The 23,979-nt window shown below is 38.8% G+C and overlaps 1 protein-coding gene across 2 annotated transcripts in view; it reads left to right on the top strand.

Annotated features, from left to right (window-relative positions):
• Positions 1 to 23,979, top strand: part of TFEC (transcription factor EC) — a 71,638-nt gene that overhangs the window by 11,357 nt on the left and 36,302 nt on the right. For both annotated transcript variants that reach the window (XM_063323224.1, XM_063323223.1), the window contains exons 2-3: positions 19,665 to 19,916; positions 22,175 to 22,270. In XM_063323224.1, coding sequence (XP_063179294.1) covers positions 19,836 to 19,916; positions 22,175 to 22,270 — 177 coding nt within the window. In that variant the 5' untranslated portion in view covers positions 19,665 to 19,835. The remainder of the gene's footprint in view (positions 1 to 19,664; positions 19,917 to 22,174; positions 22,271 to 23,979) is intronic.

The following is a 23,979-nucleotide window of genomic DNA, read 5'->3' as shown; positions in this document are numbered from 1 at the left end:
AAAACTGCTGGTTATAACTATTGGTTGATTGTGCCTCCTGAGCAACCTGTGACATGGGGCAGAGCCTGAAATTTTGTTCTGTGTGTGTGAAATGTATGGGGTGAGGGATTTCTGGTATATCACGGGCTGTTAGGAGTGATGTAGCTGCTGAGTGTGCATGCAGTGAACATGCATGGATCAAGCAGGTTGCAGGTGGTGGGCTGCCAAGGTGGCAGGAGGTGGATATAAGTGGTGATGATGGGCTGGAACCCCATTTCATTCCTTAGTCGTACTATACCACCACTTCTCTGTGCTGCTATAATGCAATAAATAAATAATAATAAGGTATAATGGACAGCTTTGGCCTGCTGACATTTTGAAGTAGTATAAATGGGTGGAGAGCTTGTGATGAGAGAGTTAGGAAGTGCAAAAATCATCCTCTGTTGGGCTCACGGAAGAGCTATTAGAAAGAAGCATCCATAAATCTCTGCTGTAGTGAGCATTAATCAGTCTGGGGACCTGATGCATAGAAGCAAATGTCCTGGTTTTCCCTTGAGCTTTAGAGTTATGCTTTCAAGAATAATAACCATGTTCTGAATTTTGGCCTCCTGCCCCAAGAGAACCTTCTGCTCTCTGGCCGTACAGGCATTGCTGCCCGCCTCAAATACACCCTAACTCTGCCACATCCTATATTGAGAAAGAGAGTGCCCATATTCAAAAACAAATAAAAATGACACAGTAAAGATGAATCATCAGATTTCTTTTTCTAAATTCTGAGTTTTGCAATAAAACTCCAGCAGCTTAAGTTTGTGATTCTGTCCATTATTTCCAAGTCCCTGTGCTAATTTTTATCCATTGCTTTTCACCTCCACGTGGATTAGCAGCTGCCTGTGAACTCACAGCCGGCAGATCCACAGAACATGTTGTAAGAGCTGCAAATCAATAAAAAGCAGCTGCTTAGCATCCCTACATGACCCTACGCAGAGCAACACGCTGATGCCACATCACTGGGGGGTGAAGCAGGCATGCAGAGGGAGTCTAGTGATGCTGAGCGTCTCTTATCTCTTTCTTGCCCTTCTTGACCAGGGTTCAATGGTTCCAGAAAACATAACCACTGTAATAATGATCCAATAAGAATAATTTGCAAGAACTAGACCCAGAACACTTTTTTAACATGTACTCTTCTTGTGAACTGAATGGACAGATCTCTTATTATGGAAATTAGTTGTCCCCACGCCTCTCTGTATGTTGTCTTGCTGCTATGAGGGGCAGGTTTATTTCTAAATTCTCAGTATGACACTGTGGCTGAGTTTATGGTTTATATACATATATATACACACGCGCGTGCACACACACAGGTGTAACAGAACTAGGTTTTAATCCCAGCTCCATCTGAACTAGCTTTATATGAACTCCCAGTTATTTTAGTTGTGAAACTGGTGAATGGGTATTATCCCCCAGTGTATGAAGCCTTTTTGCATACTAATAGCTGTGAGCATTAGTGAAATACTAAGAGCAGTCAATGGACTTGCTGGGACTACAAATTGCAGTGTCTGGAGTTAGCTGGGACTTGTAACCAGCTACTGCTGCAGGGACTGGGAGAAGAGAAGAGCCATGTCTTCCTGGGGTAGATTCATAATCTATTTTTTTTTTCCTACAGCAGGCTGCAAAAGCCATAAATTTGAACAGAACAGGCAGCTGTGCTCCACACAGACGTTGGGGTTGGGGTTGAGGGGAGACTGCGTATAAATCATTCAGTTCTGGAGTTTTTTGCATGGTGCTGGTTCTGCTATTTGTGTAAACAAAACTTTTTAAATGCAAGATTTAGGAATAAATAGGAATCAACGAATAACATTTTCCTAATAAGTGAGGACACCTTAGACATTCTTGAAATCCATTTGGAAAGCAGGGTTGACAGAAAGACATTTTGTGGGCACGCTCCACGATTTCACAACAGAGGTGTTCTGAGCTACTAGAACTATCTACATTTTTATTCACTAGGTCAGATCCCACTACTCTCTTCCTCAGCTCTCACATAGGTACAAAAGTGGAGAGAAATAAAAAGCCCCAAATAGATATTTTTTGTTTTGAAGACACTGACTTAAAAAAATACCGAAGTGTAACTTGTCATCAAGTGGAAGTGGGCTTGGCTGCCTTTGACTCCACTGCAGCTGCATTGATTGACACAACCTAAAGGCCCAAGTCTAATTTTTTTTTTATATTTCTCTCACAGTTTTGAAAGCAAAACCACTGTTCAAGTCTTTCTTTTAAAACAAAGAATGCATGTAATACATGTCCTCTCTGTTCGTCAGACATCCTGTTGAATTTGATAGTCCTATCATTTGTAAGCCACATATATTGTTGCTTTAATGCATTCCCTCACTACTTTGATAAAAGCCTTAAGATGTTGCCACTAGTCCTTTGATGTTTCCTTCTGAAGTTACAGTACCTCTTTTTTTTTTTTTTCTTCTCTTCCAAAAAATCTGTTTTGCATAAACATGAGCCGGCAAGACATTTCTAGTTAAGGACAGAAACATCAAGTTCTATCAATAAAAGGGCAAAATGAGAAGGTATATCCAGAATTTTATATACTCTTGTCAAACCCTTATAGGTGAAAAAGTACCCTGCATGGATGTTTACATTGCAAACATATTTCACTAATTTACTGGAAAAAAAACCAAAACAAACAACCAGCAGCCTAGGCTGCGGTGAATTTTCTTGTGATGGAACAATTCATTTCTTAATAAGCTGTTATAGAAGCTCTGGGAGAATAAATCTTATACTGGTAAGAAAATACTTGCATGTCTAGTCCTGTCCATAAGCTATTAGTCTACTAGCAGGAATTAATTGGTTATTACACAAGAGAAAAGACTAAATTTTGATATTTGGATTCAAAGTCTTATCTTGAAAAATAAAATTCCTTAGTCTGCAAGGGATTAGTAGTAGGAGTAGGAGTAGTAGTAGTAGAAGAGATGTTTCAACTAGAGGTCCCAGTGAAGAGGAGGTGCCGTTGTTCCAGTGAGACTGAAATAATCCTTTCCCCAAAGATTTTCCAGAATGAAAAAGATACCATAATAGTGATACATAAATATTATTATTCACAATTATCAAGGAAAATAGATTAAATATTTTACTCAAGGCCATATAAGAATAACGCAGCAAGGGTAGGGATTGAATACACAGAACTCCTGAGTCCCAGTCCCCTGTAATTTATATTACTGGCAAGTGTTGTGGAAAGAGTGATTTTTCCTATGAATAGCATGACTGTTTTGCTCCATTCAGGAAGAACCCAGTGTAGTGGAGCCACAGCATGGTCTGGTGATTAAAGAATGTTAACTTAAGCCAAGAAATGCCAGCTTGTCATCTTGCTTCTTCCAAGACATACATGTTCTTTGGCGAGTCAAAATTTTTACTGGTTTCAAAAGCAGAAGATGAGATCTCATAATACTTTACAGCTATAAACTGAAATTGCAAATCCTTTTAAAAAGCTTTTATGATCAATTCTCAGTAATGTAAATAGGCATAAAATGTGACTTCTTTATCATACCACCGAAGCGTGGTACACTTCTTAAGGACTTGTTTCGTAGCTCGCTAATGCAGGATGCCCATGACAATTACTGCTTAAAGCTTCAGTCCTACAATCATTTGTCCATGTAAGTATTTCCCTGAAATCAGTGAAAGCCCTTTGTAGGATAAAATGGGAAAAGTGTAGGTACTTGCAGGATCAGGGCCTAGAAAGGTATTAGCAAGGATAAAGACATTCTTGTACCCATAAGCAGTGATTAAAAAAACCCAAACAATCCCCCCACTTTCACCCTCTCCCCGAATGAGATGGAAGTAAGTAGAGACAAAGTAAGCTCCTGCTTAGCTAAGGGGAAACTTGGGAACTGGAAATAAGTAGGTTAAATAAAAGCTATGTAACTGTGGAATAAAAAACTATGCAAGCACAAAAAGTTCTAGAGGAACAGAAAAAAGGAAGGAACTAAGTGAATCTTGAGAATTAATATTTGTTAAACACTTATTTCTCACCCTACCTCAAATCTACTACTACTTTTGTGTCCACCTTTTGTCTTCACTGTGTCGTTAAAGCTACTGACTTGGGAGGACGGACACATGGTCTTCAACTTTCATTGATTACTAGTAGAGAATGTCATAACTCTGAAAGGTCCCTTTTTTTTCTAATCCACAATACTCTATATATTCTATTTTAATGCTGATTGATTTTACTGTACAGCTGTAAAACAGAATCTGGAATTTATGCCCTTAATCAGAGTGTTAATGGTCATATATACGAAGGCTTATATGTAGACTTCTATTTCCTAGTGCTGTGCAGGCCACTTCTTGCTGTAATCCTCTGTTTTCACCTTCTTACCAGCGTTTCTCTTTTGCTTACCCTCCGCACACTTTCTTCAGAGACGGTGTCCTGATCTGAAGCCTACAGTAAAAAGACTTAGAGTTTTACTGTACAGCAGTCCCTGGTACCATGAGTCATTTTGACTTGCCTTGCTTCTACGTGGAGACTTTTTTCTGTATCTGTCACATCAAGGGAATCCGAGTGTCTTATATCAGACCTCCCAGATGGTGGGCTTTAAACGTAGGTTTAGGAAACTGATATCCATGTTCATCTCTTTTGTAATACACAGTCATTATTGAAGTCTAAATCCTAAGACTACTGGACACCTGGTACACTGAAATTGAGATCCGTTTATCGGGATTGAGAGAATAAATGTTTACCATGGAGTTTTCTGTGGCTTTTACTGAATCTTCTGCCAAAAAACCATCCTTAGGTCCCTCACTTCTCAGTATTTAAAGTATGGCTAATAACCAAATTAGCTGTCGGTCCAGGCTGTTCTTCCATGAGACACCTTTCCCCTCCCACCCATGGCAGTTTGTGCACAGCGGACACACACCTTGCACACTTTGCCATAAAATCTATTTCAAATAAGTTTGTGTGTACATCCTCTAAACAGTGAAACTGTACTGCTGGTACTGCCTTCTTGGCTATGAGGGAGGATAGACTGGAATTTGCTTTAATGGAGCAGTTAAAGCTTTAAATGTTTTGCCTGCTATTTCACTGTCTGGCCCAAAATTTTTTATCTTGAAGAAAACCCTAGCAACAAAACAACCAGGTCAACTTTAGATCCATAAGATGATCAAAGTCCTGCTGGGAGTATCACTGTTTCTTGTTTTGCTGGCAGTCTTTTGTATGATCCACAGCCCAGGCTGGTAAAGGACTTTCTGATGTACTCCTGTGGTCTCTTCAGCTTCAGCTGTAACACCAGGACCCTTTGTTCTGTGCAAATACAGAAAGTGAGCTAATCAGGATTTTCTGCATCCAAGCTTGTTTCTTATGTTGAACATAGTTGCTGTATTTCTTTGTTTCGATTAATAGCTAAACATTTCTTTGACATAAACATCCAGGACATTTTCTTGTGCCAAACTGGGAACTCCAGTCCTTCATGTTTATTACGGCAGCACTGCTTTGTGCTGCTTGCTGCCAGGGCCAGCTTTAGGCTTGGCACCTAAGTAAACTATCCACCAGAAAACTGGCATAGGGACTAAATTTCTTCTTATTATGTTCCAGCATTCTCTGGTTGTTATTGTTTTGTCTCCTTCCCAGCTTGTGTAATTGCCTTATCTTGGTTTTCCTTTTGTTCTCTGAAGATTGTTTAGTTTTCATTATGATGACAGATTCTTCATTCTTTTCCTTCACAGTTTTATTCTATTTTCTTGGCGAAGGGCTTACTTTTGCTTTCAGGTATTCTGGCTAGGAATAGAGGGATACCCAACATACCTTCTAAGTAGAAGCTGAATTTAACTTTCTTTCCATTGCTTAGTCTTCTGACAGCTTTTTATAGAGCTCTAATTTTTTCTACTTAGATTATCAGCCTAATCTAGCCAGTTGGTCTAACTTTTCTAATTTTCTTAGTCATAGTGTTTTCCTCTTTTGTAATCATATTAAACCCAGTTCTTGTTTTGCGCCTATTCATCCTGAGTCAGTATTTTCTGCTCTTCCCACTACTCTGAACATTGCCTCAAAGCCTTCCAGCAAATAGGAGGATAATGGCATCTGCAAATCTCAGGTGACTTGAGTGTTCTCCACTGATACTGCTATGCTTAGTTTCTCATTCAAGGTTTACGGAGACCTTCGTGCAGGAGAAGAGGGGGCTGGTGGCATAATTGAAAAGGACCTTTTCACTTTCCTTGTCAAATGTAAATTTCAACTCAACCGCACTATAAATGTTTTTGAAGAGAGAAAAATCGACAATAATGTAAAGCGTACCTTTGGAAGTAAAAAAGAAACTTTAGTAGTCGACATAAAAGTCTTGCTTCAGAAATTGAAAATGCATGTTAAATTTAGCTTGGCTAGAGACTCATAGATTGATGTGACAAGCTAAATTCTTCTACTGGAAATCCAGCCATGGGGAGGGAATTCTGCACTTCAAGTAGTGGAATTTTGTAATCTTTGGGGAAGGAAATTCTTGCCCATTATAGAGACCGTCCTGTCTGTACCAGTGAGCTGTGCACTCATGCAGCTGTAGTCAAAGAAGGAGAGACAAGGCAAACAAACAGCTTAGAGACCAGCACAGCTACAGTCTGAGGCCACAGTTACCTATGCTGTCTTTCCTATCGGTTTTCTGTAAGAAAGCCTTCCCCACTCTGGCAAGCATTTATAGAATAGAATCATAGAATTGTCTAGGTTGGAAGGGACCTTTAAGATCATCAAGTTCAACCATTAACCTAACACTGCCAAAATCACCACTAAATTATGTCCCTAAGCATCTGTTAACTGAGTGGGATGGTCCTGAGGGCCACCAATTGAGGGTAAAATCGGGACTGGACTGAGAAAAATAAGGGTGTTACCAAAATGTAACCTTCTTACATATGTGCTCTGCATACAACCAAGGAAAAGGTAATGAGCCCAAGGAAATCACAGTAAATTGTGTTGTTAAACTACTTTGAAACAGTGCTGAATCAACTAGGACTGTGAACCGAGTTGAGAATTACCCTACTGTTTGATGCTAAAGATAATTAGCTCATTCTAGATTATAATAATAAAAGACTGTAATAGGAAGAGTTCTCCCTCTGTGTTTGGTCTTTGTGGCCTTTTGAATGGCAACAGGATGACAGACTGACAAAACGATTGAAAGAAACTGCTAACACGGCCATACTGTTACACTATTGATTTCTTTCAGCATCTATTCTTCAGTTAATAATGCATTTAAGACACAGATAGTAAGTTTCTTTCCTTAAAAGTGCTGTATCATTTCTTCTTCTTTAACTGAAATTCCAGCCAGCGTTAAGGAAATACCCTTACGAACCACTTCTCCTTTTTCTCCCTCGAACCAACTGGATATACACAAACAGTGACATACATTATTCATGGCCAGATTTGTACTGGTCTTTTCTTCTTTGCCCTGCTGGTGTTCGGGTTCCTGGCCTCTGGGGCAATGCTGTTTTGTGGAGGTGATAAAACTGATAGAAATCCAGCTACTAGGGATAGGTAACTATGCTGGCAAACCAACGTTTCTGCATTTTCACTGTGTGATGAAAATCAGGCTAATCGGTTCCTGCTTTATTTTGCATGTGTGACGCAATCGCAGTTTTCTCTGCCATCTTCTTAAGGCAGACCAAAGAGACTACCCTTTGACTTCTTTCCATAACATGGCTTACTGACTGTGCCGATAAATGCTAATTAGCTCACTTGATAATTAAATAAATTTGTTAATACTAATAAGCTCACTCACTAAATCTTAGAGTTAACATTCACAGCACACTGCTTTGTTGCAGTACAAACAGTGACATGTTTTCCTGATGAAAGTTCTGTGGCAACATACTGAAGACTCTTTAAAATACCATTATCATTATTAAATATTCTTACTTTCAACTAAAAAAATTAATTTGGGGGGCAGAAAGATTTCACACAGATACATAGCTATGGCAATTGTTTTTCTAGGCAATTCTAACTTAACTTATTTTTAACTTGTACATTCCTTTCCACATTAGGACCGTTGCATTTGAAAGACTTGCTCTGTACAATACAGCTTATGATTAATACTCTTAATAATGACTTACCAGAGTAATCTTTAATTACATATTCGCACAGAGCTCTCATTTAAACTGAGTGGGAGTTTCTCTTGATTAATCCTAGAAAAATCAATCATCTTTTGTTAATTAACATGTTTTTATTTAGTGGATATTGGCTGAAAACTGTTGAGTAGTTTGAGCTTACCCTAATGTCACTCCTCCACCCCCTGTTCTGTAACAGTCTAAGCGCACAAATGTTTGTTGTACCTGAATTGAAATGGAAATGCCGTAAAGTACAACTCTAAAATTGAAGGACATGGACTTGTTTCTGCTAGGCAGCGTTTTGATTCTATTTATGGTGTTTTTACAGCAGGTCTTGTTCTAAAGGTATTTCCAGTCTGATTTCAGAATTTAAGTGATTATAAAAGGAACTGAATTTTGATCTGTTGTACATTAGAAGTGGTATTAATATCTTCGGGTTTTTTTGGTTGTTTTTTTTTTTGACAATTCAGTTACTGCTGAATGGAACATGTTGTGGACTAAGATTAGTTTAAATACACATCAAAAGCCAAGGCTGCTTGCTCAGTTCAGTACTGAAAGTATCAATTATGCTATTTTTGTGAGATTTCCAGTCAACTACAGAGCACAGCAAAACATAAATGTTTGCAGCCTTGCACTCTATAAGTGTTCTCTGAATGAATTCTCTGCTTCCCTTCTCCTCTTTAGCAGATATTCGTCAGCGCTTGGCTGAAAATTACCTTCTCAGACTCGAACACGCAAAACTATAGTTCAGAAAAGACTCCTCAAAATGAATTATGCCATTTTCAGTAAAAAATTATATTCATTATAATTTCTGGCAACATTCAGTGTTTTTTCACTAACGGCTAGGCTCTTTATTTAACTCTTATTTGTAAGAATAGTGACAAAAATAAATCCTATGGAATTATTAAAATATTTCAAGGGCCACATAATAACTGCACTGTAAATCCACTGTTATGACTCTCAGAATGTAAGTGGGCGTGTATTGCCGAAAGAATATACGGATTTGTAGTTGGTGTTCAAGCGCTGAAGACAACGTTTGCTACCCCCACGAACAGCATGTCAACAGCATCCTGAAGCACGAACGTGGTCAGACTCATTGCCGCTTGCAGCCATAAAACATATTTGAAGACAAAATGGATCAGGAGGATTTAAAAAAATGCTCTTAACAACTGATAAGAAATATTTTTTCTTACTTTTTTCTCATATAGCTACCCTTGATGTGCCATTCCTGTTTTTGACGGAAATGCCACCTACTGCTGTCAGCTAACCCAATCTGCTCCCCTTGTATGAAAGCACACTTTGTGGCCAGATCCTAAGCTGGCTCAAAATGATGTTGCTGCCTTGATTTCACAAAAATCGTGTTGTGAGGCTGAGCCTAAGATGCCTACTTTGAAAGCTTCCCCCCTTGCCCTCTTTATCATTCTGAGACCGAGGAAAGCAATAGAAAGAACATTTCTTAGGCTGAAGCTGGTTTTGTCTGTGTCTTTACAGAAGCTATAACCCTTCACAGACTTAAAATAACTCGTCAAACAGATTAGCCTCCCTGATGTGACTACCTCACCAAACCACCTTATACCACTGGCTTTGTTTCCTCTGGTCTTACAGTTCATGGGCTGGGGGGTGCACACCTCAGCACAGTTCATTTTCAGAATGAGGGAGGACTGAAACACACAAAAAGGGGTTAGCAATAAACAGTGCTGTCATCTGGTGGTGAAATTGTTACCACTTTTAACAAACAGATCAAGTTTTTCAACCAATGGTTTTCACTTTTTGGGGGGAAGTTGATGTAGTCCCTTTGGCATACAGTCATGAATCTTTAGAAATTAGAAACAGGTAAAACCAGTGGTTTTATCCCAAATCACTAAACCTTTTGAACGTACTCTATTTTTGAAGAAGAATAGCATGCCAGAGGTAGGCTTGCTGTGTTCAGGTTTTGTCTTTTTCTTTCTTAGCTTGGGCTGCCAAAACATGACAAAGTTACTGGGAAGTGCATTATAAATGTTACTATTTGTGTGCAAACACTACTTGTCCAATGGAATGAAGAAGTAAGGACAAAAAGACATATGCCTTGCCAGAAATATCGGTATACTCAAATGCCAAAGTACTATTTTCTCCTCTTACAATTTTTAAATCCTCCTGGTCCATTTTGTCTTCAAATGTCAGTACTTTTTTCCACATTATATTTGATATCCATATCCATACACAACAGGAAAACACACTTTTTAGATCTAGCTTCTAGGATTGTTTTGCTGTCTGTAACTGAACAGGAGGGATGCTACTGCCGTCACTGCATCTCAAATGATACGGTGTCTGCTCACCTGGGGAGCCAGAAAAAATGTGTAGCAATGAGAAACTTGTTACATCTTGCTCTTCATAGTTTTTAAGGCTGACTTCTCTCTGAGTTTGGTTAACCTTTAAAGTGAGATACATGTGAGAAAATTATAGTTGTCACATGAAAACAATTAGAAATTAAAGAATAAATCAGAGTCTTTTGAAAATATTCAGGAATTTACTAAAGTAGCACTGACCTTTTTTCTTTGGTTCATTCATTTTGAAGTTCAGCCACCTGAACACATCTACACATAAAGGTAGTACACATACCTTCTGGTTCTCTCCAACATTAGACCTATGTTCCAGACTTTACCTATGGATAACAAAATAGACTATATAGATCTTCATAATCTACTGTAATCTTTTATCTTTTATGAGTTCTTTCATCTGAAGTTAAATAGTTGAAAATGCTGGCATTAAAATATAAACTTTCATGTCTGCAAGCATTTTCATTATTCCTGATCCCTGTGTTATATGAATCTTATATTTTGGATCTATTTGAAATCTATATTTTTCTTTTTGACGTATGATATTTTTCAGAAAATCTTGGATCTCTGAATATCATACACTAGTATCATAATCTAGTTATGGATTACCCATGCTGCTGTAACTCTAATTTTTGTAGGTCTGAGTTAGTTGTTGCGGTTGACAAATACAGAAGAACTTTTAATACTGCTGTTTTGTTTCTTCTACAAGGACCAAAAAAACTGCACTGGTAGAAGTTCATTAGCAGAGGATTTTTAACTAGAAACCAGATAATTGTACTTTCCATATTCGAAACTGGTTTTCCTTGAACATGAGGAAATTCTTCTCCTTTTAATAACATCTTATTCACTGATCTAATTTGAATAACTTCTGGAGATAGAGTCAAGTAGTTAAGTAAAAGTATCAGGACTTTTCTCTTTAAACATAGCTAGCCATACAAAAAGTTTCTTTCCATTCTTCAAATGCAAGAGTCACATTCTCTCTCCTTTAATAACACCAACAATAAAGAGGAACTGGAACAGTGAAGATTTATTATATTCACAGATCTCATGAATCAATGAGATCTGTGACAAGGTCACTGTGCAGAGTCAAAGTAAGGATATTAGCTGGGGTTTCATAATTTGATTGTGGTCCACTGTTATGCTTGTGTCGCCTATTAACCGTAGTGGTTGGTTTTATTCACAGTTTAGATTTTCAGCTTAAATTCTAACTTAAATCAAAGGGATAGTTTTGTAAAAATACTTCCTGTAGTTTGCTTTGCTTTACTTTATAGGCTGTTTTTATAGTGCAATGTTAAAAACTTGAGTCTTTTCTGCCAGCGAAGACCACAAAGTCATCGAGACTCATTGTTATTTTAAAACATGACAAGCTGACCTCAAGACCTTGGGGATCATTTCTTCAGAAGTCAAGCTGGTGATGGATAAGGAGCCATCAGAGCTGTGTGTATCTTAACTGCAGGAGTTCAATTAAGAAGCCAAGAGTGTCTCAGGTATACTGGCGCAAATGGAAGTGCTTGCTTTGATAGTGCCTCTGTAGCTGCCCAGTGCAGGTAGTTGGCTTCCCCCAACTCATTTCTGATTGCACAAGGAGGTTAGCACAGAGGAATACCTGAAAGGGTGAGCTCCATCGCTGCTCAGCGAGTGCTAGAGAATACCACAATGGGGAAACGCTATCAAAATCCCTGCGTCTGCAGAGGGATTTGACAGGAAATGGCTAGCTGTAAGATCCAGCCTCTAATAGCCACAGCCCTGAGAGCCCTCCTGCCTTTCTCTCCCCAAGAGAAACCCTGTTCTGCTGCCTACGCTGTGCAGAGAAAGTTTCCTTACCCAGTACTGGTTTCTTCAAACTCCATTCTGCAGTTCTTTTGCTCCCACATTCCTCTTGCTTTTCATAATGGTGGCCAGTGTGATGGAGAATTTCCGAATGCTCCCATCCTACCCCACGTTTATAACTATCAGCTATTTTTAGACATTGAGATACCAAAATACTGAAGGAGTAGTCATTGTTGAAGACATGGCCTTTGTCAAAGAACTTGAAAATGTTTCTTCTTCAGGCTCTTCACCCTTGAAAGAACATTCACAAGTTCCTGATGAATATGATGTCAAAGGTTAAATAAGATGAAAAACAGTGCATTGGAGTCACATGAGAATTTTTTCTTTACTTGAAAGCTTCTGTAAGGCATCAACTAAACACAGCTTTGAGTTGCCAGACTGGATGTCTTTTGCTTTGTATTCTCTCTTCATGCATATTAATGGAGAAGGTCTCATCTAGTCAGATCAAAGTTCCAATAAGAAAAATATTCACATTTTAAAATTAATTACTGTGTTTAGCTTAAGTTATTAATTGACATAATCACACATGCTTTTATAAACTAAACATTAAAGTGAACAGCTACATTATTTGGTGATAGTTTTTAAGATAGAACAGAAGTGCATAATTACTAAGTTAAATTGAAATTTCATTTTATTATGAAATAATTTCACAAATACGCTTTTCTCAAAAAGTTTAATAGGAAGAGTAGGACAAACAAACAACTGATGTTCATTTGTAAGAGTAGTTAAAAAGGATTATTTAATCATCAAAAATGTTTTTTTTTCTAACCCTCAAAATCCATTTGAAATTCCTCAGAAACAGCTAAAATAGTCTGTGTTGTGACTGTGTTTCTTATCTTAAAATGGAATTAGACTTTTTGGGTACTTACAGAACATTTTAATAATTAAAAAGTTCATAATGAGATGCTTATTTTCTGGTACAGGGGCTGAAAAGAACATGAAGCCCCATAACTCAAACAGTTTCAGAGAGGTGTTTTGTTCAGGACTAATGATAAATCATGTGATCCCATCAGGGTGACAAATTTAACTTCAAAAGCTATTAAAAACACTGGAACAAATTAACATCCAGAGTAAATGACAAACTGCAATAAAGTCTACTGAGTTCTGTCCAGCGTACTATGACCATATTTAAGCATATTATTTTGTAGCAGAGATTTAAACATTTTTAAATTCAGAGTGAATTTTCAACAAAGTTGCTATTATAGTAGCTAGTTCTCAGATACAAACCCCATAACATTTAAACACAGAAAGGGCTATTAGACCACTCCTCTTAATTCCTGTAGAATCACAGGCTTTTGTATTCCATTCTGTTATTATCCTAGTACTCCGCTTTGAGTCCAAGAATGTGTTAATAAAAGTATATCTTGGGTTTGGCTGATGCATCTCTTCCAGAAAGTCATCGACCCTCAGTTTGAAGGAACCAGCAGTTACAGCATTTCCTTTTGAGTATTTCACTGTTCACTCACATAATTTCCGATACGAGCTTGCCTAACATCAGCTTATGGCCAGCGGCTCTTGCCATGCTTTCTGTGCTAGCTGAAAGACTCTGTCACATTCAGCATCTCCCACAAATCTCACAATTTTCAATAAGAACATAGCTGAGCTTCTTTAAACTTTCACTGAAACACCCCTTCCTTGGTCTTCAATTACTTCCATATTTCTTTTCTGCATCCTTTCAAGTTTTTCGACAGTGTTTTAAAAATGTTTGGGGTAGAAATATTTTTAGGATTCCATTATTGATCTCTCCTGAGCCATAAATAAAAACAGAGTAAAGCCAGGCTCCTATTCACTACCTCCTTTATGCCGTTCTCCCGTTCTTGCTATAGCATCACCTGGACACTCCCTCTGAATTGCTGCTTTGTTACAACCCCAAATTCTTTACAGACTCGTTGCTTCCGGCGTTCTCTCCATTCAGTTTTCTCCATTCTTGCAGCCTGTATTTCTTCTTCCAGCATATGCATATGTATATTTGGCTGACTGGGAACACATTTTCTTTCAATGGGATCACTACTCTAAAAAATTTTTATTCTTTTTAGTCAGTTTTATTTTTCATTAGCCTCAAATCATTGAGGGAAAGGTTGAGTAGTACAAGACAGAAGAACCCCTCTTTCTGATGCCGAGCCTGTGCTGATTACTTTCTTATGCATGTTCGTTAGCCAATTCTTAATCCAGTTAAAACACGCTTTATTGATATTGTGTAGTGCTATATTTTTAATTAGAATATTGAATGATACTAAGTCAAAAGGCACACAAAAGTTGAAGTGTATTATACCTACATCGTTACCTTTGGCAACCCAACTTGAAATCTCATCAGAGAACAGCAGTAGATTTGTTTGACAAGGCTTATTTTGCACAGAACTATGTTGACTAGCATTAATTATATTCCTACCCTTTAATAATTTATTAATTGAATCTCTTTCCAGTTTTCCTATTATTTCTCCCAGGACTGATGTTGGGCTAAGCAGCCTTGGTAGTACACGTATCACCCGCTTGCCCTTAGTGGAATATCAATACAGGACGTAGCACTGCTACTTACTGGAATATCATTGACATTGTTCCATCCCTCCTTTATGTCCCCTAAATATGCCCTCTTTCTTACTTTTGGCATGCTAGGTATTATTTTACTAATGGGGGAAAAAAAAATCTCATCAGCAAGTGTGCAAATAAAATAGTTTATTTAAATAAACTATTGAAGGCCTAGTTATGCCATTGTGCAATATATTAGAAATGAAAGTAAAATTAGCGTGAACGTGGGAAAAGGTATTACACAACTCTACCGCAGCTTTACAACATGATGATGTGCACTCAAATTAGAAAGAACAATTGAAGAAGTTTGAATATGCAACTGTAATTCTGAAAGGCTGTTATGTTCTTGTTCTCAGAACTGGCTTGTTAGTGAGACATAAAACAGAAATAGGTACAGTCAGTTACATGTGCATTGGGATATTTTCTGGATTACAAAATCCATCTCAAAGTGTTCATTTCTGTTCTAACTTTGTTCTGGTGGAATTGTAATGATTGAGTTTGGGCTGGATGCTTTTGGCTCCCTGCATGCTTGATGTTTCTGGTTCTGAATAGGCTTTAATTTCACCATGATTAGGAAAGCCAGATAACAGATAAAAGTAGTGCCTAGGAGGGAGCGGATAACCTATTAACTGTTGAACTTTATGCTGTCCTTCACTCCTCAAATAATCTGAAATAATTAGCATTTAAAGTACATGGCCACAGCCACTGCAAGAGAATACCTGGGAGGAGAACCAGCACTTCATCTGCACAAATTCGTCACCTGGTTACGTCTTGCACACACAATAGTCGAAAGAGCCTATATAACTTCAGGAGCACTTGGCAGGAAAGGTCAGGTCACTGACTATACCAAGAGATGGAAAAGATATGCCAGTAGGACAACACTAAGTCCTGAGCTCTGTCTGAGGCTTGTCTGAGTCAGGATCTGGATCAACAGGTGGTCACCAGGTGCCCCTTTCTGCTAGGGATTCCCAGAAATCAAGCATGTCAACAAGCAATGTCATCTGTTTCAGAAAAAAATAGGAAGGCAGAGAGACATTTAATAGAAAACCGTCTGCTGAGAGCTAGAAGATATGCTTTATTAAATCACACTGTTCAATTAGCGTCAGAGGCGAGAACCCAGGTTCCACAGAGCCAACAGCTTCTTGGGTGCTCTGCCCTGAAAACCATCTCAGGGTCTTCCTTTAAAGCTGTTCTGCTTTAAACAAATGATTGACTCAGAGAGAGGAAAAAAAAGAAGAAAACCCTATATTCAGACTGTTGTGGCAGTAACGGGTGTGTCATCATCAACATTGCAGGTCCCCAGTCCAAAGAAGCTTTAATGATTTTATCTACGGAAGGGCTCCTAGGCTGAAAAGATTCAGAGATCCTCAACTTAAAATGTCCTCACAGACTATGTGAACTCCTCAAAAGATGAAGAATTAGAAAATTAGTCTTCCAATACTGCTGGAGGATACCCTACTGGGATTATTGGGCAAAATAAGGATGCTTCTACTCTGAAAAATATTTTTTTTCTTCAATTTTCTCTGGAAAGACCTTCTCTGGTGGATCTAAGCACATGGTCAAGGTCTCTAAGCAGCTGAGTGCATGTCGATCTGGGCTGTTTTACTTGTGGGATTACTTAAATTGGGGAGTGATCTTTCAGTTCTTTTGTTTTTTGTGTTTATTTCACTGAACCCCTAATTTGATACCATTTTTTTTCACAGACTTAATGATTATCCAGAGTTTCAATATTTAGACTACCAGTTCAAATTTCCCTGGTTATTTTTAGTTTTCTTTTGCTTCCTCAGGTACTCAGAACCTCGTCCAGTCAAGTTTTGAAAATCTCCAAGGACGGAGATTTCACAACCTCTGTGGCCACCCTGTTTTATACCATTAAAAAGAAGCTCAAAATCAAGTCATGTTGAATGGTTGTAATTATGGCAATAGTTAAAGAGTTTACATCATCTAAAACTTTCAGAAAACCTAAACTGAAACTTAGCTTAATACTACTGAGATTAGAAGTCATCCAGCACTCCAGTGGAGGATAAACCAATCATACTCAGTATTTGGCACTGGACTATCTGATTTCATAAAATTATTAAGTTTTGAGTTTCTGTCCTTATTTCACACATGTTGCATGGGCAATTTTAACAGTCATTTCTAATTTTTGAGAGCTGGACTTGCAGTCTTGGTATTCCTTTGTCATAGCATGACTTTTTTTCCCCATTTATTATACACTAGCAGTGTAGTCATAAAAGCAGGATTCTAGCTCTACTTTGTCTCTACATAGTGATTTGACTTTCAGAAGTGCTTTACTTCTTATTATCATTGACTTCTAAGTCTTATTTAGACATATAAAGATGATCAGGGATTGCAACTTTAGGTACTTTTGGAAATCAGGGCATAGATCCCTTTTTAACCTCAATGGTTCTGCTTTGTAATGGCTGCAACCGGCACAGTAAAGGGGATGGAGAGGTTTGCAAAACCATAGCAACAGATCCCATCAGTGAAGCTTTAAAATCTTTTCCTGTTTGTGGAACCTCAGTACAGTACTGACACGATATAAGCACTGAAAGAATATCATACAAAATAAGCACTCCTGAGAAACTCGATTTTTTACTTAGTCAGCAGTTAGCTGATTGTCTTTCACAGATCAAACCCACCCCCGGTGGGATGATCCTGTGGTGGTTCGCTATGAAAAAGGGCTGCACAGAGGTTTCAGTCTGCCACTGGCAATCTGAAGTCCAGAGAAAGAAAAAAGCAAGCCATTGACTTTTCAGCAATCTTCTTGTGGCAGAACCCACTTCCTTATTAAAATTCCTTATTGAAAGAAACTTTTGAAACAAGTTAGTATAGACTTTGGACACTGCAAACTTCTAATGCTTCCCATATAATTGGAAAATATTTGGTATCCTGGATTTCATGCTTCAGGTAGACCTGCAGAATTTCTAAGACAACAATTTGTTGCTCATTATGGAGTGATCACCAGCTTCACTTAAGAGAAAAAACCAGATGGGCTGAAATGCAGAAGATGCATTTGCAGCCGGTGCATTGATTCCACTCCTATTTATGCCATACGAAGAAACTGTGCCTTCAAAGCTGTTGATTGCAGTGCTCTGCACTGCTGGAACTAGATCTTCATCGGTTTAGGCAGTGCAAGGGTGCAAAAGGTACAAGCACAAAGTGTCCCCGGGGGCTTCTGAAACAGCAGCAGCAAACAAGGGTGCACAGCAAATCCCTGCTCCAGACGTACAAGGGGAGATATTTTCTTTCCCTCAGCACATCCCATTTCACCTAAGACTGATGCTCTTGTTAAACTGTCATGCAGTAGGTTTCATGTTTGGCTTCTAATTTAAGAAACTGCTTGAGTGTCTAACTTTCAATATGAGCTTAAGTCTTACTGAAGCTGAAGGAGTAAATAGATGCATAAGAATCTGAATGATTTGGGATGGTTTTACACGTACCCGTATACACATGATAAATCAGAGCTTAAATTAACAGTCCGTTATACACTTTCTAAAACTAACACAAAGATCTCAGTTAAGACAAGTAATATCATGATTTAAGCCAGCCCAAAATACACATGTAGTTTTTAAAACCTTACATGGAATGCATACTTTCCTAACATAAAACAGGGGCAAATCTAAACAGCTTTTTTAAGACTTTATATCAATATTTTAATGGAATATTACTTAATAATGTTAAGACTTGCATTAAAAATTATATTTATTACTGCATGGCGTAATATTTTTTTAATTATTATAAAATTAGTTTAAAGAAACAAAATTAAAATAATTCTAGACATGTCACTGTAACACTATTAAAAATAAAGTAGGTACTTGTACAAAAACGTAGCTAATTTAAATGCAACCCCCCTTTATGGGCTATTTATCTCTGCTTATGTATGTTAGGGGAATTAAAAAGAAGTTTGTTTAAATGACTGAATTTTTTTTTTGGAGCAAAAAGGGCTGCAAAGCAAGTCTTGCTATTATTTAACAAATATTAATCATGCTTACACAGAGGCCACTTGAGAAAAATTTATCGCAAGAAATTTGTGACCAGTCATGCCATAGGAAGAGGAGAAAGCCACAGGGCTGAAATGACAGTAAGGTTTGTGTATGCAGTGCTCCTCTGGTAGTTAAATTGCAGGAATGTGACATTGATCTGAAATGGGAGCTGTTTGAAGTAGCAACTGTCAATCTCTGTAATCAAAGGATGGCCCAAAGTCTTACTCAATTAGCCATTTTGGCATGACCACTCAGTTTATAAAGTCCTACCAACTCAAAAAGTGATCTGTCCTCAAGAGGCACTTCAAGGATCCTGTGCGGTTTGAGGACAGTGGACGGTCATCCAGGACTATAGTTTGAACTCTTTATTTTTATTGGGTTTTGGTTGTTGGGTTTTTTTTTTTGTTTTTTGTTTTTTTTTCAAAAGTGCAGCAATGCCTCATTTATCTGACCGTACTTACTACAAGGTGAGCAAAATATGCATTTAGGTATGAGTGAATGTCTGCTGCTGTTGATATTACTTGAAGTTAGCTGGATTATGTTTTTCTTTATGCATTTATTTACTCTTCCTAGTACAAAAGAGTAACTACACTGTGATATTAACTTGATTGTAATGATGAGTGATTTCAACAGAGATCACTCTTAAATGAGAAGATGAAAATGTGTAGCATACTTCTGGTCTTTTCTCATGATCATGTTTATCTTTTCTAATTCTATTTTTTTTTAAATAGTTATTCAAAGGTTTATTCAGCTGTGTTAGGGGAAAATAGTATGCAAATAAGAAATGTGTAAGGGTGCAAAACTGAAAAAAAAAAAAAGATTTAAGGTTAATAATAAAAACTCTCCAAGTGTTCTTAAAGCTGACTCTATTCTTTCGGAGTTTTTTAAGTGAACATATGGGCAACTACTGGTACCAGTAACTTAAAACTCAACAATTATTTCGTTTCTTTCCCAGGTACAAACACACTTGGAAAATCAGTCTAGATACCACATACAGCAAAGCCAGAGGCACCAGGTGAAGCAGTACCTGACCCTCGATACCAAGCTGTCCAGCCAGACGCTCTCCCTGTCCCACTCCCACACAATCCAGCCCGCGGGAGTGACCTCCATTTTAAGAAACGGACACATGCCTCCGGTCAGCGATATTGGCACACCAGAAAGCCCCGTTACCAAGCTGCTGGCCCTTGGAGGAGAACATGAAAATGCGGTAGGGCTGGGATGGTGAAAGGAATGGGGAAAAGGGGTTCATGTACTTCTACGAAAGCATCACACGACCCACACTGTATTGGTAGTGGGCAAGAGATGACTTTCTTCACTTTCACGGGGCCTTTGGTTGCAATACTTGCTCCCTGAATCCTTTTGGATTGTGTGCGTGATTCCCTTGAATGCCTGTGAATAGCTTATTGCATGACTGGGCTTCTAAATTACTGCCAGTTAAAATGTACTGCTGCATCTTTTTATCTATGTGTCATATATTGCTGTACATTTTTTGAATATGTACTTTGCAATGCAAAAAGTTTTTTTCAGGCAAGAGCTATTTCTGTCTAAAAGTATTATCCTAGCTGCATAACAAAGTTAAATACAGATTACCTAAAGGATGTAACTGAAAGAATCGCTCGTTCATTTTTCAGTCAGCTGATATATTTATATATGGGTTATCTTGGGTAAATTGGCGTAGATATGCTAACTTTAGTGCCACCATCGATTTTAATAGAGGTACAGCTATTATACAATGTCAGATTCTCAGCCAGTGTGAGATGTAGATCATTATGGCCTTTAATACTTCAATAGGTTTCAAGAGAGAGAGCTTATTAGGTAAAAGGGGAATTCCTACAGAAATAAGAAATGGAGACGCTATATAATATCTTGGGCTTTAACAGAACAGAGGAATCTTACAAATACGCTGTGACCCCTTAGAGCATTTGGACGTTATGCAGTTAAGTGTGAGGAAACTGAAAAAAATAAACCCAACAGCGCTTCCTGGAGAGCTCATCTGGGGCCCCTCCATTCCTCCTTCATTGACAACTGCCATTTTATGTCAGGTTTATGGATTACTGGAGCCACTAGTCTGCAAAGATTGTTTTCGATGGCCTTCGTGGAGGCTTTTGTGGTCACCTCTGTGCTGGCAAGTGACCCGTGCTGGAACCGTTCTCAGGCACTTTGGGTGAGGAACAACTAGTGTCGCCCTAGTACCACTCTCTGTCCTTGAGAGCAAGACATCTGCTTGTAAACCACTCTCCTCAGCTGTTCATGGTGATGACTGGGAGAGCGATAGTTGGCACAGGCCAAAACCCTTGTAGGTATCACTCCAACAGTTTGGATAATCCCATCCTGGAGCCTCAGGGAGACAACTGGCACAGTGCAGTTTCCTAGTTGATATTAGTAGATAATACAGAAACGATGCACAGGTTGGTGCACTGAACTGTATTCATTCACATTGTCTAATTGCTGGCATTTCCTGGCATCCTTTTGGCCCAGACAGCACTCTCCTACATAAGTGTGGGCACAACTCCTCGGACAGCGAATGTCTGGTTTTTGGAGAGGGCGAGGAGTGCACATATGAGCCGTGCTGGGCCATACAGCCTAAAATTCTGTTTTGAAAAGTCCCTGGCCTGTGTGATACTTTCTTTCTTTGCATAGGGCCCTCTACATTTTCTTCAGCTGCAGCTCTTCAGAGAGCTCCCAAGAGCTGCCTGAAAAGCCTCAGAGCACGACTCAATTGCCCCTGCCGACGGTAGATTTAACAGTGACAGGTTCATCATGAGATCTTTCCCAAAGTTATTTTGTGAATGGAACCAGACCAAAATTATCATTGAAAACTCATGCTGTACCTTGTCCAAATCTGTATACGTCTACATGTCTGCAAAGTATTCACTGTTTCATCCCAAGTAATGAATTAATTAGCTATTCCATCTGCTTTGGTAGCTTTTGATTCAGATTAGAACAAAAGTGGGACCAGAAGGCTGGCTGGGGAAGTATCCAGTGCACTGCCAAACACAACACAAACCCCTGCCTGCTGAATCTGGAGAGCAGTGTGTAACGCCGAACCTGAGGCGACTCACGCTCTTGCAGAACCACAGGTTCCTTTCAGCCCTCCTGCACCGATGCAACAATACACTGTGGATATGACACATTTGACGAAGGTGATAGATCACAGTTACAACTTAGCAACGCACTCCTCCTGCCACCTGGTCTCGGTGCTGCAATAGGGGATTAAGGAAAGGGGAATAGGCTGGTGTTTGGCAGGAAAGAAGTAACTTGCTAAACCACAACTGTTTTCACAAGAAGTAAAAAATGTGAATATTGTGTAAAAGTGCTTGAATTATTTGAATTTTAAGACATAAACATCTGAAATTCAGCTTCATTGATGTAATAAATACTCAAGATTATTTCCTCTGTATTTTAAGAATAACATTGTTTCCATTATTATTTGTAATGACTGGTCTTAAAACATTATTTTATCAGATGGAAGAGGTGATTGAAGACATAATCAATATGGAATCAAGTTTTAATGATGAAGGGATAGGTTGTTCTGAAACTCCTCTACTAATGCAAAGAACTGTAAGTATTTTGTGGAATTTCGTCCTACTGCTTGTAACAGAGAATTTCACTGAGTGATTCAAACACACATTGCACTTCAGAGGCTAAAGGGGTACTATCAGTGGATTATTCTCCTTTCTCTTCAGTTGCTTGCCTTTTTGTCAAGAAATGTTACAGGAAAGGGTTCCAATGTGGTAGGACACGGCTATTTTAAGTGGTCTATATAGCATTTGGGGTTCTAGCCCAATACTGTGTCTCGTGCATAAGCCATTGGATGTACTAATTCCCATGCAGGACTATGGATAGGAGAAGTAACAAGCTGCTATAATTTTGTAATATTCTTTTGTAAAGAAAAGACTGAGGATTAACAAAGACTACATATATTTCCATATTTATTACACATTTGAAGAGGAAGGATGGACCTTTAATGGACACAACAATGCGTAGAGCATTATTATTTATGAAAATAACACCTATCGATGACTGTAATGCAACACACTTTATAGAAGGAATGTTCCTTGTTCTCTCAACCCTGATTTATCTCGGGAGCCTTTTTCCACAGATTTTGTCCTCAGGGCCTTAAAATGGGTACTGATAAAGGGAGACTTCACTCTGGTGAAGGCTGCAGGATTTTCACAGGCTTTGACAGTCTACAAAGTTCACTTCAGAATACAGAATCAGGTGCTTGCTCTTAATCACCCACTGGAGGAACATCTTTTTCTGACTACAGAACATCACTGGCTACAAAAATACATTAGGAGATAAGACCTCTACGTCTCTCTGTTGCCCACTACATAGTCCGGTGTTAATGGCAATTAATAGTTCCATGAATACCTGGCATTTGCATGCCAGCTACTGAACTAATAGTCAGTCTGATTTATACATACCTCAGTACAGAACACAGCAAAGAAATGCTCCCTGGGGAGTGAATTAATATTTTGGCTCAAATTAACACGAGGCAGGGGAGGATCCTTTCAGGTGTGGTACCGTGGGATGGTGATGAGAGGCATGAATTCTGGGGTTTGGATTAGATTCACACTCCCTCAACAGCTTTTAAAATCGGATGATGTTAATCTATGCTAATTCCGGCCTCATTAGCCTTTATCTTCAGCCATGAAGGACATATCTCTCTAAAATGTATTGAATACCCTATTCTTGATGAGCAACGAAATATGCAGTGACTTTTAGGCCTAGCTGGTATCTTACTTGCAAAGGTTTGAGACTCCTGCAATGCCTGTAGGTCAGGTAATTGTATTTGGAAGTCAAAGGGGCTCAAGAAAGCTGGCTGATATTCAAAGACCACTTCCTCCAAGCTCAGGATTGGTGCATCCCTAAGAGAAAGAAATCGGCCAAGCGATGCAGGAGACCTGCATGGTTGAGCAAGGAGCTTCTGAAAAAGCTCAAGTGGAAGAAGGAAGTCTACAATAAGTGGAAGAAGGGACTGACCCCTTGGGAGGGTTACAAGAATGCTGCCAGAGCGTGCAGGGATGAAACAAGGAAAGCCAAGGCCGCCTTGGAATTAAATCTGGCCAGGGATGTCAAGCTCAACAGGAAGGGCTTCTACAAGTATATTGGTAGCAAAAGGAAGACCAGAGAAGTTGTGGGCCCATGGTTGAATGAAACAGGAGCCATGGTGATGGAGGATGCGGAGAAGGCGGAGTTACTGAATGCCTTCTTTGCTTCAGTCTTTACTGCTTAGCCCAGCCCTCAGGAGTCCCAGGCATTGGGGG

The sequence above is a fragment of the Chroicocephalus ridibundus genome, chromosome 1 (genome assembly GCF_963924245.1).
Source record: "Chroicocephalus ridibundus chromosome 1, bChrRid1.1, whole genome shotgun sequence".
Classification (NCBI taxonomy): Eukaryota; Metazoa; Chordata; class Aves; order Charadriiformes; family Laridae; genus Chroicocephalus; species Chroicocephalus ridibundus.
This window is presented reverse-complemented; position numbering and strand designations above follow the sequence as displayed.